General features: G+C 34.6%; 1 protein-coding gene across 2 annotated transcripts; it reads right to left on the bottom strand.

The window, feature by feature from the left end:
* Window positions 1-386: 386 nt before the first annotated feature.
* Window positions 387-17578, bottom strand: LOC102591021 (uncharacterized). 2 transcript variants are annotated; one of them, XM_006352203.2, is made up of 16 exons: window positions 17308-17578; window positions 11254-11326; window positions 9090-9155; window positions 6913-6978; window positions 6732-6814; window positions 6073-6124; window positions 5905-5976; window positions 5591-5658; window positions 5432-5480; window positions 5251-5335; window positions 4947-5048; window positions 4717-4768; window positions 3756-3807; window positions 2688-2804; window positions 1748-2617; window positions 387-1357 (listed from the first exon to the last, which is right to left on the bottom strand). In XM_006352203.2, exons 1-16 carry the CDS (start codon window positions 17490-17492, stop codon window positions 713-715), a joined length of 2637 nt encoding a protein of 878 aa, XP_006352265.1. In that variant the 5' UTR covers window positions 17493-17578; the 3' UTR covers window positions 387-712. The 2 variants fall into 2 exon arrangements, with proteins under 2 accessions (XP_006352265.1, XP_006352264.1); XM_006352202.2 differs by lacking the exon at window positions 17308-17578 and adding an exon at window positions 13868-14140.
* Between the last annotated feature and the right edge of the window lie 2889 nt (window positions 17579-20467).

Here is a 20467-nt window from a genome sequence, read left to right as displayed (position 1 = left end):
CTAAAACGGCATGAGACCAATACTCATTGCTTCGTCATGGCTCATGTCACTATTTTTACATTTTGGGATCACAAAGCAAAAATTTAAAATCTTTTGATTTTTTCGATGTATATTTAGTCCATTGATTTTCTTAAATTTGTTCCACCAACTCTTTTGGGCCCCAAATTTTATGGGTCCATCCGAAACAACATCGACTTTCATTAGAAAGAAGAAAAACAAGGGTGGCCTTTCCTAGCCCGCAGTTTGCTAAGGGCTAGGTTAGGCTGCCATTTTAAAGAGGGATGGCAGGCAATTGCCAGAAAATCAGCTACAAAAGGGGCACTAGTGAATTCTGAGAATGGCTTTGGGATACTGGTGGGTAAGGATCATTCATTTAAATGATTATATTTTAGTAGAAACCTGAGTTTTCATGATATATTATATGTCAAACATGTTGAATTACAATAGAAAAATTCCACACATGGTCATTAAATATTACCTACTATAATAACAAACTCAGAGACTACTTTTTGTCACACTAGAGTAGTGTCAAACTGTTGCTTGTGAGATGGGAGTTGAGCTTCACTTCGGATTGGAATTTACAAAAGAAAGAACGGCATTTTCCCCTATCTACGTGTAATATAACACTGGGTCAAGGTATCTGTACTGTAAAGTGACCATGGAAGCAAAATTTGTGACGATAAATACAGTCACCAACAAACATGTCCTAGTTCTACTGCATTCCTGAGGAGCGCTCGGGTAAAATGCCTGAAATATCAGATGCATTGGCAGGAGCTGTAGATGGAAAGTTCACTGGCTGCGTATTATGAGCACCTCTATTAGCCAAAAGGACTTGCAGTTGGGGTGAAAGATTAGGTGGAATAGATGGTCTGGCAGCTTGAGCTTGAGCTTGCTGTGTTGGCTTAAGTATGAACTGTTGCAGTGCTTCAGAATAAGCTCGTCCTGAAAGGCTTCCACGCATACGGCCTGTAGGCCGCCAGTTTGGATCTAGCTGGGGATCCACGGAACTATCTGTCCTTGTGACTGGTGTCATGCCTCCTGTACTAACCCTCTGGTCCGGGGCCAATGGTGTCCTGAACCTGTCAGCACTACCTGGGAGTGGAGGCACAGTTCTAGGAGAGTAAACAGGTCTCACCACCTGTGTGGTTTGCTGAGTAGTGACAACTCGGGTGTGTTGTCCACCAGCAAGTGCCCGATTAACACCAACTTGTGAACTTCCTTGCTTCAGGGCTTCCCATCTATCCCAAGTAGCTGATTGGGTCGGACCTTGAGACTGGCTCATCGAATAGGGTGTTCTCATGCTAGGAGTTTGACGGCCAACAGAATGTTGAGATGGTTGAACATGAGGAAGAGAACGCTAGCAGAAAGAAAAAGGATAATTAGAAGCCATTGAGAATAGACAGAATAAAGACATATGCAGAAGCGCAGGAAGTTAGAAGCCATAGACAATAGACAGAATAAAGACATGCACGGGAAGTTGTTAACATTATAAGCAGCCTCAAAAGGAGAAATTCTGTGATAGCAAGCAAAACATGCAAAGTTAGGTGGTCAAGGAACTCCTAGAAAATGGAAGCAAACACACCCTTTACAGACAGGTGATGGTCTTCTCATACCAGAGCACACACAATGCTTCAACAATCACAGATAAAGGAACGTCTCAAGAGACCAAAACCAGCAAAGAAAGACTTGAATCATATTTTAGTCAGAACTTCAAAATATAACCAAAAAATTACACCTGTGCACTCACCTTCTGTGGTAATGCTGATGAGGTCGTGCGTGCCTGAACCAGGTCCAAGTCAGAAAAGGAATGTCTCTCCAATTCACTTCTTAGATTGGAACCATCCAATGACGCAATAGGCAAATCCTGAGTAGCTGCTGAAGGACCAGCATGGAACAAGGGATTCATTGTGCTTTGTTGTCTCTGCTGAGGAAGAGTGTTCATCTGGGCTGGAAGGGCCTGAACTGCAACAGGAGTTCTGTTTGCAGGCCTGGCTCCAGTTGGAAACCTTCCATATTCATTGCTGAGTGCAGAGTTCCCAAATTGGAACTGTTGTAACTGCATCTGCAGCAAATTGGAAGAAGATAGTCCACTCTCAAGTACAGAGGTTGGAATAAAAGCATTTCCCTCAGTGTTGAAAGCGGGAGATATTGCATCTGTGAAGACAGGCAACTGGACCAAGTCGGTTCTAGCAGGCTCAGAAGCACTGCCAGTTTGCATACTGGACCAAGAATTAGATGTCCCTATTCCACACGAGGACAAATAGATTCTTGACCAGAAATCATCCGTCATATCAGGAGCACCTGTCTGATTGATTTCACTTGGATTATTCACAGCTGTTGTTTTCTGAACATTAGATTGCATTTGAATGTTCGTAGGAAAATTTTTGCTGTCTTCAGTTTCAGCAGGATTCATGTCATCATCTATGTCAGTAAGATCTAAAACATCACCGGGGGCATTTGAAGGACCATCAGAACCTCTACGTGGACTATCTTGAGCAATTTCAGGGGTTTTATCCCTGGGCTTTTCAGAATAGTCATCACTTTCCATGATTGCCTTCCATGAACCATCAGACGAGATCATGACATCTGTGACATCCTCACTCACCTCTTTCAAAACCTTTAGAAGAAAAAAAATGTTACTTCTAGATAGGTAATTTGTGGTAAGTATAATACAGCATGCCACTTGCCTTGAACATATCTTGATCAATATGAATATCAGTGAAACACACATGTTGATTACAATGAGGACAACGCCACGATGGTCTCCTTGAATTTATGTCAATATAGTTGTCAAAATCAAAACACTGCCAAGAAAAACATGAACAGTGCAAACCAGTAAGGGTAGGGAATAACAGTGAAGAAAAATTGACTAAGAGCCCGTTTGGATTGGCTTTAAAAAGTGGCTTTTAAAAAGTAACTTTTTAAAGTCCAAACATAAATGACTTTCAAGTCCAAAAAAAAAAGTAAGGAGAGTCCTACTTTTGACTTTTAAACTTATTTTAAGTTATTTTTAAATTTGTCAAACACTCTCAAAAGTTAAAAATAACTTAAAAGTAGGTTTGACCAACTTTTAAATTCAAACATGCACTTACTCTCCTAATTCTCTTTTTCTTGTCAATTTTAAGCTTGTTTTCTTGCCTTTATAATTTAACTTTCACCGCAATTTTTCGATTGCTTATTGTATAGTAACGTGACTTTTTATGTCATTAAAAACTTTAACATACGTTTTATCTAGATTGGTCTCTTAGGATGGTCCTAACGTAGTTGTACATTTGTCCACAAGAAATCGGTTCTTAATCCAAAAGCAGAGCTATTAATGATATAAATTTTAGAACAATAATTTTAAGTACTAACATTTGACTTTTATATCTAATGATGGATTTTAATATAAATATATTATTCAAATAAAAATTATTATATTCGGCAAAAACATCTATGGAGTTGCTTTTTGGTGTTTTCATTTTTAAGTGCACCCATGAAGCTTCTTGCTAAGATTTTCTTGATGTAAAACATCTACCAATGCTAATGACTACACAATCTTCCAGAAATTTTCTGAGGAACCTATATATTAGATCATTAGACGTCTTTTGCAGGATCAGCCACATCCATATTTCTAACAGATTAAAGACCTTAAATAAAAACAAATTAAAGAGGAAAAGTAGAGGCAAGTTTTTAACATGTATGTGAGCTATACTATACTCTGGCATGAGAGATCAGATAATAATTTATTTTGGATCACGCAAAAAGGCATGCACCTGAAGATGTTTGCAAGAATGTCCTTTTACTGGAGTTTTAATACGCTTAAAACTGTAAAGGCAAACAAAAAGTAATCAGCAATGTAACACAACAGCCAGCATCACGAAAAGAAAGATGCGTATCTTTTGGGGCAGAGGGTGGTAAATGAGGTAAATATACATGGGCTCCCAAGGTTGATTACAATTACATGGGTTCAGTAAGGTGTTTACCATAAAGGGCAATAAGCGCCCTTTCTTTAATAATATTGTAAGCGACATAATCCTGCTTGAGAAGAATGAAGTGAAACGGATTTGGTTTGTTCCGAAATATGAGGAGATACAACCCCTCTCAAATTGATGGCCAACTATCTAGATGAAATGACCAATGCAACCTTACTTAAAATAAATTATGCTGACGCAAATAAAATATGCTTATAATCATGACAGGAAGTACCTTATCTCAATCATGTCTTCCCCATCATTCCTAATCCACACACCAAAGTTTCGTAAACCCTAAGTATGTTCCAGAATGGCAGGGGAAGGGATTATGCTAGTCCTTATTCGTTAGGAAGTCTAGGGTTCAAGACAAATGGAGATAATTGTCCTGAAACCATAAAAACCTTAAGGTATATATAGACTAAAGTAACTCTGCTCAAAAGAGCACTTCTCTTTCTTCCTTACTTTTGTGTGTGTGTTGGTTCTTACCAACCTCTAATAACTGAGGGTACCAAGATGGCAGTCATCTCTTCACAGAAGAAAGCACAAAAAGCAGTGTCATTCTGAGTTTTGAGATGATAAGGGGTGGAAAGAAAACAAATAGGAACACAGAAATTTGCATTTTTTTACTACCATCATCAAGAATGAAGCCAATCATGCACAAGGAGTACAGGGAAGAGGAAAAAAATTACACACATGTCAAGATAACAAAAGCCACTTCATAACCTTGTCAAACTCTGAAGCAACAAAGATTGGAAAAGCATACCTTATAGGGCAATTCAGAGAAATTCTTGATGGCCCCTCAATAATCTCAGAATCTGCATTAATGAAACAACATATTAATCATTTCTCCTTATAAGGAGGTCTCTTCAGACTTCTCATTGGAGGATGGTGGGAATGGAAAACTTGAACTATACATCTATTCAAGTGGGTAACAAGTTACAAACTCCATGTAAAAAGACTCAAAAAAAGGTGAAACATAGAATAAGAACAAACCTGGATCAACAGAAGAAACAGGAGCCTGCTCGTAATCAGGGAGTGTGGCCTGAACAGGGGTAGAAATCTCACTCATGAAGGCAACAGCTATGATATAATTTCCTTCATAATAAGCACAGAAAAGAGTTAGTACTATTCAGTTTCTGTTAGAATGGCTTAGAGTCCCATATCATTTGGGGAATTCTCTCCTTATATAGACTTGGGAAATCCTCTCCTCATAAGCTAGCTTTTGGGGTTGAGTTAGGCCCAAGTGTCATATCATTACATTTGTTTAAAAAAAACTGGAATATATCTTCAAACACACCATTAAATTGGCCCACGGCTTGAAGAAGATTTGTTCCAAATTTAAGCATATGAGGTACAGGAGATGGAAGCTGAGGTCCAGGGTCCTAGCAAAAGAAACATAACTTTAGGTAATTTGAGTCCCAGTAAGACACAAGACGTCCCTATACTAACACATCTGCAAAGTTTTAGCGGTAACGGACCATTGACACATTAGTCCTCCTTCCGACGGGAGTCCCATTTAGAAGAAAGCTGCAGAAGTGACATTAATGGCAATTAGAATTGTCAGTAATTTAACCTGCCAAATGTCAAGTCAATAAGCCAAAGCCATTTCAATCAGTAAAAACTAAAACACTTCATACTTCACTTGAGGAGGCGTTACAAGACATAGTGAGGTCTCCAGATTATCTATTTGTGCAACAAATAGTCTCTGCAGATAAAAGGAAACATAAAAATGAGCAATATTTTCCAGAGGTAATCAAGGTTTCCAATTTTGATGCATTGCTGGAATGAAAAATAAGAAGTCAAGAAAGCAACAAACTGATGAATAACAAAATACAGATAACGAGGGCGCACATAAAGTCCTCAATAAAGACCGAGAGTCTTACCTACCTGCCGCAAAGGAAAAAAAGATATATAAATATGATTTATTGTAATTATCTAGGAGTTCTCTTACCACTTTCTCTCCTTCAGAAAGGTTCATATTCTTTGTTATCTGGAAATCATTCACATAGGCACCAAATCCAGGCTACAAGATTGCAAAAAATGTGGCATCAATATCACCAGCAATATAATTACACTAGCTCACAGGCCACCACTAGGGGGATGTGTTTTAAATTACTACCTTGGCCTCCAAGAAAGAAACTATCTGACCCATTTTCAGCCGTGGATAAAATCTGTCAATCCGCAAACAAACAAAAGTTTGAAATGTAGTTATGCACATGTTCCAATGAAAATAACTGTACAAACCAAGTAGGCTCATCAATGAAAAATTCGACCTCTAACTGAACAGTGGAAGAAAGCCACGAGATATACATGTCACTGTAAAATTTGGCCCAAGGGTCAAAATTCACTGTAATTAAAAAAAAAAAAAAAAAAAAAAAAAAAAAAAACTCTCTTGCATGCAATTTTAAGCTTTAGAGTGTAGCATAAAAAATACAACCTCTACGGTCTTAACAGAACACCCTTTTCCTTTACGAAAGAATGAGATTTGTTACTTTCACATGTTGGGCAGTAGCATTCAGTGTTACAATATTTTACTTAAATGAATTCGCAAAACGATACTGTGAGTAGCAGTAATAATCAACCAATAAGAAAGGGAAGAAAATACAAGATTCTTTGGCTGCAAGATTTTTGAACACCTGTACAATTAAACCACAAATATTCTTTACGAAAACTAATCTTTGGTATATAAAGCAAATAGTAATCTGAGGTAAGTTGAGCCATACACCATAGAATGAAAGATTCAAAAATTAAGATTTCACTGCAGGAAAAGATGCCTACCTTGACATTATCGTCGAGATAATTGTTGAAGAACTGCTTGGTTCAGTGTTAAAATCTAATGTGGTGCAGAAGCTGCTGGAAATCTGAACATGCAAACAGAAAAGGAAGAAAAAATCAATGAAACATCAATTAAAAGAAGCGAGATAGCTAAACGACATAGCAACCCAGCAAGTTTATCCACCTCGTTTGCAAGATCACAAAGTTCCTTGGCATCTTTCTCCGTAAACCACCCACTATGACAAGCATTCTATCAAATAAAGAACCTGGTCAATAAAGAAATTGCGGGAAGTGCCAATAACAAGCATATTTAATGCATGCAAAGTGGTAATCAGTAAGCTTAAGTATATCCTGTAAAACACCATATAGTTTAATAAAAAGAGCACCGCCCTAGGCTTAGAACTTCGCAGGTTATGTCATTCACAATAGTGGAAAATAGAACAACTCGAGCCAATGCACGGGAGAATTTCATTGGAGGTGGAACTCTTTTATCCGACCAATCAATCAACTAAAGCTCAATCCTAAACAAGTTGGGTTTGGTAATAACTAATATGAATCGGAGTTTCTTAACACTTGGGCCACAACCCATAAGCTTCTACCCCTCCAACAATTTTAAAAAAAAAACACAAGCTTCTATCCCTGCACTGCAACTCCTCTATTTGGACCCATTTCATCCCGAAATATGCAAGTAAATTGTGTTTTATACTCCTTCCGTCCCATCCATTTTATGTGAGGTAGTTTGACTCGACACGGAGTTTAAGAAAGAAAGGAAGACTTTTAAAACTTGTGGTCCAAAATGAATGATAGAAATTTGTGTGGCTGTAAATCATTTCATTAAGGGTAAAATAGACATTTTATAGTTAAATTGTTACTTAATATAGAAATGTGTCATTCTTTTTGGGACTGACTAAAAAGGAAAGTAAGTCACATAAATTGGGACAGAGGGAGTAGCATATTAGGGTTCTTCAAAATTAGAGGTTCTCTACATCTACACTTACCCTTACCAGGAGTTAGTAGACACGTTTGGACATGAATTTGGTAATAATTTTAGAAAATGTAGTATTTGAAGTTGTGTCTAGACATGCATTTCAAAATGGTAAAGTTTTGTGAGGGAAAATTTACTTGAAAAAATGATACTTGATAAACTCAACTTCCAAGTTGGAGTAAAACAATTGATCACAATGTATATCCAATGTTTTTGGGAAAAAAATTGAAAAAGCAAAATTTGTAAAGCCCAAACGAGGCCTTAATATAAGTGTACGAACAACAATAAACCTTAATCCAAGAAAAAACAAATAAACCTTAATCCATAGGTAGTATATGGATCTCTTTCGTTCCATTGTATTCTTTTTTAGTTAAATCCAAGAAGCGATAGCAATTTGAACCAGAAATTGAGGGTTTGGAGAAAAATGGAGCAAGAAGGTGGGAATAGCAGAAAGGAGATTCCCCTTGGTGCGCCGGAGGAAATTGCCAAGGCTCCAAGAAATTTTGAGGAGACAACAGTCTTGCAGATCTGGTGCATGTTTCTTAACTTATGCGGAGTTCAATTGGCTATGTCAGCAAACATCAAACAAGTTCTCTGTAGTTGGAGAAGTTAGAGAATGAGGAAGCAACAATAGAAGATATGGATGACTATCCCCATTATGCATAACATGGAAAATTTGGCTCGGCAGGAAATGAGGATGCTTTGATGGAAACCAGGAAAACATTTATTCAGTTGCAAGCAGATGTATTGTATTCAACATTTAAGTAGTGTAATGTTGTTTTTTGATTGATTCTGATGTAAGTTTAGACTTTCTGGAATCCTTGCAGGCTTAAAAGGATTCTCTGTGCTGCAATGGTTGTTCCGATTCAGTACTAGCTTGGTCTTGAATGTTACTAATAAAATTTCCTTTATTAAAGATAGAATGACTGCCATCTTTTAATACATTTTTTTCTCATGCAATTTTGCATCTACCTCATCCCTTTTCAGCACATTCAATTATTATTATTTTGAGAAGGTAACATTTAGAAATCTACACGGTATCGTACCTATGGATTTGGGTCTTTTGGCATCTACACAACACATGATCAAACCATCTCAAGCAACATTCTCTCATTTTTTCCTCTATAAAATGCTACATCCACTCTGTCTCTAATGTGATCATTTCTAATCGAATCTTTTAACCAAATTAAACTTAACGTCTAAACCTAACATCCATGAATATTATATCAATAAAACAACCAGATAACTTGACTTGGTAATCTATTTTTTGCAGAAATGAAAGCTGAAACATCACTTGCAACGTTTGTGATTGCGGAAGCCAGCAAAACATGCATTCATTCAAAATTATCCCATAAGGTCGAGTGTCTAGGAATTACCTTGACAGAAATCATAAGGACCATAACATGTGCTAGCAGTAACGTATCACAGGGGATTCTGCATACCTACACGATGCCATGAATTTAGAAGAAGAAAAAAGAACTTCAGCTTCAGTTATTCATTTGATAAAAAGGTATATCGTCACAGATAGGAAACTATGGACTATATAAGCAAATTCATATAATAGGGATTAAAGAGTACACATTCTTTGCATAAGCGAACTATACAGATCACATGGATTGCAATCAGTCAACTAATTGTAGCAATCCACAGCTCAATTAGAACATTAATAGATTTGCTTCAAGATCCAGCTTCACGATTGAATTATGTTCTAAAAAATGGCTGCCTATTTTTCAAAAGTCGGTTGGTGATTCCCCGTTCGTCATTACATATTCCCATGCTCCTTCAGGAATTTCACTCCTCACCTACAGGTGGACGCTCAGTCTTTTCTGGACATACAAGCGCATTTCACAAGTGTTGTATTGGAGTGGAATCAAAGGAATGTACAGAACTTGGTGGCTAGTTGTGAAATTTGCAAGCAGAACAAGTATGACGCCCTTAGTCCCGCTGGCTTGCTGCAGCCATTACCTATTCCTACTCAAGTTTGGATTGATATTTCTATGGATTTCATCAGAGGTTACCAAAAGCAATGGGACGTGATACTATACTTGTTGTGGTGGACCGTTTCACTAAATATAGTCATTTTCTCCTCTTATCTCATCCATATACAGCAAAGAGTGTTGTTGCGCTATTTGTTCGTGAGATTGTACGTCTGCATGGTTTTCCCAAATCAATTGTGTCTGATCGAGACCAGGTTTTTGTCAGCCAATTTGGCAAGAATTGTTCAAGTTGCCCGATACTAGCCTCAAATTGAGCTCCGGTTATCACCCTCAAATAGATGGTCAAACTGAGGTTGTTAACCGCTCTTTGGAGACTTATTTTCGTTGTTTTGCAGGGGCACATCCAAAACAATGGCCAAGAATTCCTTGGGCTGAATTTTGGTTCAATACCAATTACCATGGTTCTACCCAGATGACCCCTTTTAGAGCTTTATATGGGCAAGGTCCTCCCTCTTTGTCGCGTTTCACTGATAAAATTTCTGTTGTAGAAGAGGTTAATCAGCAGCTTATGGCTCGCAACACTATTTTAGATGAACTCAAAGCTAATTTGACCCGTGCTCAAGCTCAAATGAAAGTTTATGTTGATGCTAAGCGCCATGAAGTTGTGTTTCAGCCTGGTGGTTTGGTTTATCTTCGCGTGCAACCTTTCAAGCTTCGCTCACTTGCTAAAAAAGGTTAATCAGAAGTTAAGTCCTCGTTATTATGGGACATATACTATCTTGAATAAAATTGGTGAAGTTGCTTATCGCCTAGATTTACCCCCTCATTCATGGGTCCATCCAATATTTCATGTTTCTTGGCAAAAGCGTGCAGTAGAGGATTCTACTCCAATTCAGCAACTCCCTCCTTTCTTATCTGAAGAACATGAAATGCAAGTGCAACCTGAAGGTGTAGTAGATTGTCGTACTCTTGAATGGCTCCCACGAGGTGTTAATAAAGTGGAAGGACTTAGCACCTGGGAATCCTATGAAGTCATTGATGCACAGTTTCCTCAATTTCACCTTGAGGACAAGGTGAAACTCGTTGGGGCGGGTATTGTTAGACCTGCTATTAATAGGGTCTATAGCCGCATGAAGAAGGGTGAAAATAAGGCTTAAATGTAACTATTTTATTTATTAATTATTATGTATATGTATTTCTAGTAGTTACCTAGCATTTTAGGTAGTTATTTTGTGATAAATAGTACTAGGAAGAAGAAAAGATAGTCAGTCGTTTGGTAGGATTTTCTCTGGCAGATTTGGAGGTTAAGGTTCCTCAAAATACCTTGGTTGTTAGAAGTATCCTCTATTTGCTATTTGTAAGACTTATTTTATATGTTGGTGTTGGTAAATTACAGTTGAGGTGTTGTTCCTATTTCTGTATTGCATTTGGAAGTTTACAGATTTGTTGTTAGGAGAGTTTGGGTTCCTAAAAGTGAACACAATTGACAATGACACTTCACCTATTTCCTGATATAACATTAATGTTTTATGCTACACAACTCATAATCAGATCAATAAAGTTAATGCAATATGATGAAATCGACTTCGTGTTACAAGAGTACCTGTTTCACCAGTAAAGGTAAATCTTGAGCTCTATTTGGGACCTCCCGGTTTGCAATGGCAAAATCAATGCCTCTGCATTAATCAAAGATCAATCAATCAAGAACAGTTAACATGATAAAGAAACATAGACTATGTGTCCCTTCTCTGCACTCTAGAAAGGGACACAATACAGAAAAGAAAATGAGTTAAAAGTCACCACGACCACTTCCCTAGCTAATTTGACACCATGAACAAGAAAGAGACAGACTCACATTCCTCCTCCTTTTTTTGATAACTGTGGAACTCATATTCCCAATTTAACAGCAGGATTTTGAAGGATGGAGGAAATAAAACTATTTTGCATGATGAATGTGTTGCTCTTGCTGATAACAAGCTAATCTATCTATCCATGTATTCATATATATATATATATACAAACTAGTTCTCGAACAAGTGTGTTGCATGTGTATTCTATGCTAATTAGTACAATTTTTAAAAAATAATAGAAAAGGGAATGAAAAGATTGAGCAGATGCGAAAATTCAAAAAAATGACCGAGCAAAATAAGTCACATGATATAAAACAAAGTCTGAAGAAGGAAAATGCAAGCAATGAACAACAAAGAACAAAAATTATTAAGAGCAAAGCAAAGGTCTAAGAAACTAATATAATAAGAATATACCTTTGTTGTTGAAAGTGCTAAGAATACGCCATATATATTTATTTTTTTTATGACAAGGGAAACCCGCAACCTCTACCCTTTGGGTGCGCACATGGTAAAACCCCTGCTCCTATGCAATAGCTCGCAAACCACATAGGAGAGGTAACCCGCACTAGGCAAGCCCGGTGCGACGAGCTCGACCCAGCAGGCAAACCCCTTGCTTTCGCTGGCAAGGGGTTTCGAACTTGAGACCTCCAACATGGAAGTCCCAAACTCAAACCATTGGGCCACCCCGGAGGGTAGGAAGACCACACTATTTATAGGTGATGAATTCTTCCTTGCAATGAATAGGAAGATAAACCCGCACTAGGCAAGCCCGGTGCGACGAGCTCGACCCAGCAGGCAAACCCCTTGCTTTCGCTGGCAAGGGGTTTCGAACTTGAGACCTCCAACATGGAAGTCCCAAGCCCAAACCACTGGGCCACCCCGAAGGGTCATATATTGGATATTTTAAAAAAAGAAGCATATAATAATTTGACAATGGCCCAGAGGCTAAAAGCCTAAAACTATTTATTTTATAGAAGGTTAAAGAATATGAAAAGTTCTTTTAACCGATCGAAGCTAAAAAGTAGAAAATAATATTGATTTAAGATAATGTGTGAGTTAAAGGCATAAGATTAATGAATATTATGAATATAAGTTATGAAAATGAAGGGGTGTAGTTATGGAGTTGATTTTAAATGAAAAAGTAATTTTTTAAAACGATTTTAAGAAAATAAATTAGTAGATAAGGGGTATTTTTGTAATCCAACTTTTGACTTAGATTCTTCCCACCTTATATATATAAAGAAAACATGGGCCTGGTGATGTTGCGTCACAATAGATCAGGAAATGCAATTATCTATTTACTCAGATTTTTGGTCTTTTTCTTCCGATCTAATTCAGTTTAATCAATTATCAAATCTAAAAATTAAAGGTCAATTATTGCTCCTGATAAAAAGGAGACGGTCAAAGCACCGGTTTCAAAATTCTGAGAAAACGTTTCAAACCAGATCTTGCACTAACACCTCCAGTTTTCAGTACGCCCAACGCAGAGAAAACATCAACAGAAGAAAGAAGCTTCCCAGTTAACAAGATTCAAAGCTACAATATTTCTTTGTCTTCCCTTTTCATTCGCTGGCATATACTGGTTTTTCCCATTTGCATAACAATTGTTCGTTCAGATTAACTTCTTAAACCCTAAATTAGGATTTTTTGTGTCCCAACTTCTTGCTGCTGCAGTATTACTGTGTCTAATAACCTAATGGTATTGTTCAATAGTCCCTGGGATTCAATTGTCATTCTTAACTGCGGGACTCAATGGTTCTTCTTCCACGGTCACGGTACCGTACTCTTTGATGGCTTTCCTTTTTGTTGCTATTGGTCTTAGACATGATTGTCCTAATCTGTGTCTTAATACTGCAGGCATGAGTGATGGGCTCCATCTTTTTCTTCTTTTTTGGTTGTTTTCCTTCGAGCTTTAGCCTTTAACTCACAAGGGTATGACCTAGTGGTCAACGAAGTGGGTTGAGAACCCTGAAGTCTCAGGTTCAAACCTCAGCAAAAACAAAAAAAAATACTAAAGTGATTTCTTCGCATCTGTCCTAGCCTTAGTGGACCTAGTACCTAATGGGAGGTTGCAGGTATCACATAGAATTAGTTGAGATGAAGAACAAAGCAAGCTAGAATTTCAAAGACAAATGAGGGGAAAAAATAAATGCTAAGCAGAGTAGATACCCTAAACAATTCAATGTAAAATGCGAAATCAAGCAAAAACTGACACTTAATTGAACAAACGAGGGCTAAAAACCTACACATCAAAACCTAACAACTATAAGCGCAGGTACAAAATCAGGGGGAAAACAATAACAATTACAGAGGTAGCATATCGATTATTTCCGGCCAAATAAGGTTCGAGAAGGAAAAAACTGGAACCTTGCAAGTGATAGGCAGAGGTGAACGAACTCCTGAGGGTCAATTTTGGGCTGATTACACACATGCTTAGCTAATCGGTCAGCTACGGCGGAGATTCGGAACGAATTTACGTATGACGCGCCTGTCATATTGGCTCCTCTGCCAACTCCGGCGTTAACGGCGGTCGCCGGGATGGAGTTCACCGTCGCTCCGGCCATGTTTCGCTCTTCTTCTCTCACAGTGAACTTTTCGGTTTTGTCGAAACAGTTCCACTGTGAATAAGTGCTCTGTTCCAATTTACTGCCATCTTTATAATATTGAGTTTTTTGTTTTTCTTTTTTTACAATAATTTTTTAATGTGCTTTAATAATATTTTATATGATCAATGACTTATAAAAAAATTCCTTTTAGATTTTACACTACTTTTATGCTTTGTTCGTTATTTTATTTTTTTTGATTGAGTTTGATGCACTTTAGCATTTTTCGAAAATAATTTATCTACCTCCTCTAAGAGTCTATTTGACATTGTTGTTGAGAGGTCAAAAATATATTTTTTTTGCGAAAAATCACTTATTTCGAAAAAATTAGTGTTTGGCCGTTTTTCTATGGTTGGGAAAAAATAAAAAATTACTGCTTCTTAAAAAAAATAGAAGTAGAAGCGGAAATTATTTTCTTGAAAACTGAAATATCCTTTCATATATACATATTTACCAATATATCTCTTATTAGCATATCTCATAGATTTGGTAAAGTTTTATTCAAGAGTTTTGTTTTTATTTTTTATTTTTTATTTTTTATTTTTAAATAATAATTTTATTATTATTTTATGCTTATATATTATTATTATTTTATATAAAATTTTACGTTTTATTTTACAAAATCAGAAACAAATGTAACAACAACATTTTGGTAGGATTAAAAATATGAAGGACTTTATTTATTTTATGGTGAATTTTTTGTATAAAGTAATTTAATTTGCAGAATGGTTTTTAAATTTATTTTTCTTGATATTTTGAATTATATTTAAGTCATCATGTTAATATTTTATTTATTTATTTATGTATAATATTGATTGAAAATTTGAATACGTATATTTTAATTTAATTAAAATAAAATTTTAATTAAAAATTTTCTAATGGATATTTAAAATAGTTTCTCTCTATGAAACAATCTTAATATTAAAAGTACATTGATACTTATCCTTTTTCGTAATTTGTCTCTCAAAAGCTTTATTTTTTTTAAATTAGTCAAACGTGATTTGTTTATCAAAAGCACTTTTCAAATGAAATAGTCAAATACAAATTGCTTTTTTTTTAAATGTACTTTATTAAAAAGCCGTTTTAAAAAAATGCTTCTAGAAATAAGCAGTTTTAGCTGCAATGTCAAACAGGCTCTAAGTATACACTCTACCCTCCCAGCTTAATAAAATTTCACTATATATGTTATTATTGTAAAATTTTATTTATATTCAACCAAGTTAACAAACTAAAATTAACTTTCAAAATGTAATTAATATGGAATAACAAATAGGATAATGAAGCAAGAAAAAAAAATTAGAAAAAAAAATACACTAATTAATTATGTACATGTATCTTAGGCATACTGCATACACAAGGACCAGGGAATAAGTATACATCTTTTTAAGAAAATGAAAAAAATATCTAAATAGCTGGTTGCAATATATAGATTCTTAAAATTATTTTTGAAATATATATATATATATAATATTATTAACTTATTTTAGAAGAATTTTACAACATAACTATGTTCTATAGTTTGTTTAATTATCAACTAATTCCTATTTAAGCCGATTTTTCAGTTTCTTTGGAAAGAGGGGATAGTGAAATTCGAAACTCCATTATTGGAGTGAAAGGTGTGAACACAGTTCGCCAGTTAAGTAATAGCGCACTTGTTATATGAGATTGTTAATAATGTAATTTCATTTTTAATATTTATTTATTTTACAAAGGGCAACCAGGAAATTCTTATTATTGATTGTTTATTTTATAACTTTTGCGAGATATATAATTTAATTGGAAAATTTTCGTTAGTATATAATTATTGTGAATTTTAAATATATATATATATAACTTTTTCCATCTCTCTCATTACCTCATAAATATGCTAGCAAGTGTCATGTTTTTAACAAAGAAATGGAAAAGGACCCAAGGATGAATAGGAAACAATATCCTTTTGTGTTTTTAAAGACTGAAATTAGAATTTTAGCTTTTATTTTAAATTTTGGAATTTTTAGTATTAGATTTCCTGTATTTGTAAAATTATAGGTTCAATCTTAATATTTATCGTAATTTTATTTATTTATTATATATAAATTTATATTTTACATCAAAAATACTAAGTTCAAATGAACTTACGACCTACTGCATTAAAGCACACCAACAAAATAGATTCTTCTAGTTTAAAATGCACAATTCATTTCAGAATTTTCATAGGTGCTTAGATGGTTTCCTCTAAAAAAAAAAAAAAAACTCCCAATAGTAAGCTTACACTCTTTTGACATATTAATGAAGCTTTTTATTGATTTATTTCTCATTCGATGTTCGATAAATATATTGGAGTGTGATTAAATTTAAATTCATTCTAGAAAATTTCACATTAAACATAAAGTTCTTTCTAATAAAGACCAGAGGCGTATCTAGAGGGGGTTCCGTGGGTTCACGTGAACCCATGCTCCCCTCTCTAGATTATATATAATAGTGTTATATTTTTTAAAAATATATTTAAATATAGAGGTGTGAACCCACGTTAAAAGTAACATATAATAATACGATGAAGATGGGTGCACCTCTTTAAGCAAATATAGAAATTTAAATCTTATATCTATCTTATTTTTGTTACTAGCACCCCCTCCAAGTGATTATCGGTAGCACTTTTGGCGTTTCAATCAATTTTTCTTTTATTTTTTTGCTTTAATCTTTCAAAATTTTCAAATGTGTAACATTGAAAATTCCTAAAAAAAAATTAGCACAGTATAATTTTTATATAATTAAATCAAATGTGTATATTAAAATTTAAAACTAGTAGTATTATCTATGTTGGACCTATAATTTTTAAAGTTTAACGGTTCAGTGTTAAGAACGTAAAGGTTAAACCTATCAAATTTATATCTTAGATGCATCTTTTTGTAAAAATGCACTCATCCTTACGAAATCCTGAATACGCCTCAGACAAAGACATTTTGTACTTAAGAAAAATCAAACGGGAGAAGTTTGTTTAAAGATGAAGACATATTTACTACTTCATCATAATTTTTATTGGTGTTATCGAAATTCAAGCTTACTTAAATAAGAGTAACAAAATAGTGACAATCAAAACACATTAAACAAGCTACTCCAAACCCTAGTAATAACAGAAGAAGAAAAAATTACAATAGCAAATACAGAAGTAGCATAAGTAATATTTTCCGCCAAAGAAGATTCGAGAATGAAAAAAATTGGTACCTTGCAAGTGAGAGGCAGAGTTGAACGATCTCCTGAGCATCAATTTGGGGATGATTACATAGCAGCGTTGCAAATCGATTAGCAGCGGCGGAGATTCGGACTGAGTTTACGTACGATGCGCTCGTCATATTGGCTCCGACGTTAACGCCGGTCGCCGGAACAGAGTTCGCCGTCGCTCCGGCCATATTTCGATCTTCTCTCACACTACTACTGAACTTTTCTGTTCTGTTCGTACTGCTCACTGCTCTCTGACCCAATTTAATTACTGGCCGCTTTTATAATTTCAAACTTATTTTTTTCTTTACAGTATGTGTTTTAATAATAATTTTAAATGATCAATATATATAAGTTTTATCATCTAAAATTAACTTTTGAAATTGAAAATGTATTTAATAAATCGAGAATTTAAGATAGATGAAGTAACCATCTATATCTTTGTTTTCTCAAATTTTTTATTTTATTTTGTTTTGTTTTTATTCTTAAAAATCTGTAACAAAATATCCCATTAAACTGTATTTTTCAACTATTGTGTCTTTTCCCTATTTTTACAAATGTTATATCCTCCCCTATATGTTATATATTATAAGAATAAATATCTTTTAAATTGTGAATATGAAATGGTTTTTCAATTAATTATTGTTATATTATAAAAATAAGTTTATTAATTGTGAAACATGCAACTGTTCTTTCATCAAATTTTCTCTAGATAGTAAAGTATTATGCAAAAGGTGATGAGTTTTCATCCTATTGAGAGGTGGAATCATTCTTCTTTTTATTAATTTTAATACTTCATTTGTCCTTAATTACTTTGAAAAAAGTCAAAATTTTAGAAAATCTTAAGTTTTTTAATTCATCCACTTCATAATTAATAGGGGTAAAATGGTAAATTTACTATGTCAATTATTGTTTTTTTAATAGATATGTTAATTTAAAAGTGGACAAATAATTAAGAACAAAGTGAGTAATTTATAAATTTTCAATTCATTTTACTTCTTCTTTGCCACTATATATATTTGCTTATTGAAAAGTATTGCTTGAAGCTGTATTTTTCTATCGGAAAAGTAAACTTCATAAATTGAAAAATACGAAGCCTTTTGTCCTTCGTGTTATTATATTGTTACTTTTGGATACGTTGAATAGATATCAAAGCTATTATCATCGTATAAGGGGTATATATGCTCTAATTTTTAGACAGTAGGGGCACCAATGTCCCAAAAATATGACGAAAGGTATCTGCATACCATTTACAATAGTTCGGGATAAATTTATCTTTTTTCCCTATAATTTTTATTTCTGAAATGAAATTTGTTTGTTTCCTCAAATACAAATTTGTTCACGAGTAATATACATGCACACTTACTCGGGAATCACACTTTTAACTAACCCCATTAATTGATACTCCCTCTGTCCCAATTTATGTGACTTACTTTTCTTTTTAGTCAGTCCAAAAAAGAATGACACATTTCTATATCAAGTAACAATTTAGCTATAAAATATCTATTTTACCCTTAATGAAATGATTTACAGCCACACAAATTTATATCATTCACTTTGGACCACAAGTTTTAAAAGTCCTTTTTTTCTTAAACTCCGTGCCGAGTCAAAGTACCTCACATAAAATGGAATAGAGGGAGTAATTTTTATGGACGTTATAGACAAATCATAGATAAATGTTATTTTTATGAGCGATATAAACAAATCATAGATAAATTTTAATTTATTATGGGAGGTGGGGGTGGGGGAGTATAAATACAACGATTGCTAAAAGAAATTGATGGGTAATAAGTACTCTTTTACTATTGTAAATCAAGAGGAAAATATAAGAATACTAAACAATATAGGGAGAAAAAATAGTGATGAATAGTATAAATCTCTTCAAGTGTTATCTTTCACAAGGGTGAAGCATACTCTTTTATAGGATGAAGAAATCACATGTTTACAATGTTAAGCAAATGGATTTGTAACACTCCCCCTTGAATGTTTATATATAATGTGTCTCGTTAAAACCTTACTAGGAAAAACCCAATGGAAAAAAGCCTAGTAAAAGAAAAAGAGTACACACATCTTGTAATATGCCTGGAGTGCTGCTTCATTAAAAACCTTACCAGGAAAACCCAACGGAACAAAACCTTGGTTAAGGAAAAAAGAGTACAACGCGTATTTTACTCCACCTAATGAAAACTTTATTTGATATCTTGGAGACGACGCATTTCAATCTCATATCTTAACTTCTCAAATGTTGACATTGGCAATGCCTTAGTGAATAAATCTGCAAGATTATCACTCGAACGAATCTGTTGAACATTTATCTCACCATTTTGTTGAAGATCATGTGTGAAAAAGAACTTATGTGAAATATGCTTTGTTCGGTCTCCTTTGATATATCCTCTCTTTAATTGAGCTATGCAAGCAGCATTATCTTCATACAATATTGTTGGAGTCTTTGTTTGCACAGAAAGATCGCATAATTGCAAAATGTGATGAGTCATTGATCTCAACCATACACACTCTCGACTAGCTTCATGAATGGCTATTATCTCTGCATGATTTGAAGAAGTAGCAATTATTTTTTGCTTCATCGAACGCCATGATATAGATGTACCTCCATATGTGAATAAATAGTCTGTCTGAGATCGAGCTTTATATGGGTCAGACAAATAGCCAGCATCATAACCGATCATTTCTGACTTGGATGCATTAGAATACAACAATCTCATATCAATTGTTCCTTGAAGATATCTGAATATAAGTTTAACATATTTCCAATGTCTTCTTGTTGGACATGAGCTGAATCTTGCCAATAAACTTACTGCGAAATAAATATCTGATCGGGTATTGTTGGCAAGGTACATTAGTGCCCCCAATAGCACTGAGATATGGTGTTTCATCACCAAGAATTTCTTCATCCTTTTCTTAAGGTTGGAATGGATCTTTATCTATATCAAGAGATCTCACAACCATCGGGGTACTTAATGGGTGTGATTTATCCATGTAAAATTGTTTCAAAACCTTTTCAGTATATGTTGATTGATGGATAAATATTCAATTTGTCAAATGTTCAATCTGAAGGTCAAGACAAAATTTTGTCTTACCAAGATCTTTCATTTCATTTCTTCAAACACTCAACGACTTTTGAAAGCTCTTTAGAAGTTCCAATAAT

Source organism: Solanum tuberosum, unplaced genomic scaffold (genome assembly GCF_000226075.1).
Source record: "Solanum tuberosum cultivar DM 1-3 516 R44 unplaced genomic scaffold, SolTub_3.0 scf00147, whole genome shotgun sequence".
Lineage (NCBI taxonomy): Eukaryota > Viridiplantae > Streptophyta > Magnoliopsida > Solanales > Solanaceae > Solanum > Solanum tuberosum.
This window is presented reverse-complemented; position numbering and strand designations above follow the sequence as displayed.

Excerpts from the sequence above, each read along its gene's own strand:
- LOC102591021 (XM_006352202.2), bottom strand. The coding sequence starts at position 14,064 with ATGGCCGGAGCGACGGTGAACTCCATCCCGGCGACCGCCGTTAACGCC. Across the intron at positions 6,979-9,089 it reads TCCTTATGATTTCTGTCAAG|AATGCTTGTCATAGTGGGTG; the intron begins GTAATTCCTAGA and ends TTTATTTGATAG. Across the intron at positions 6,815-6,912 it reads TTTGTGATCTTGCAAACGAG|ATTTCCAGCAGCTTCTGCAC; the intron begins GTGGATAAACTT and ends TTGCATGTTCAG.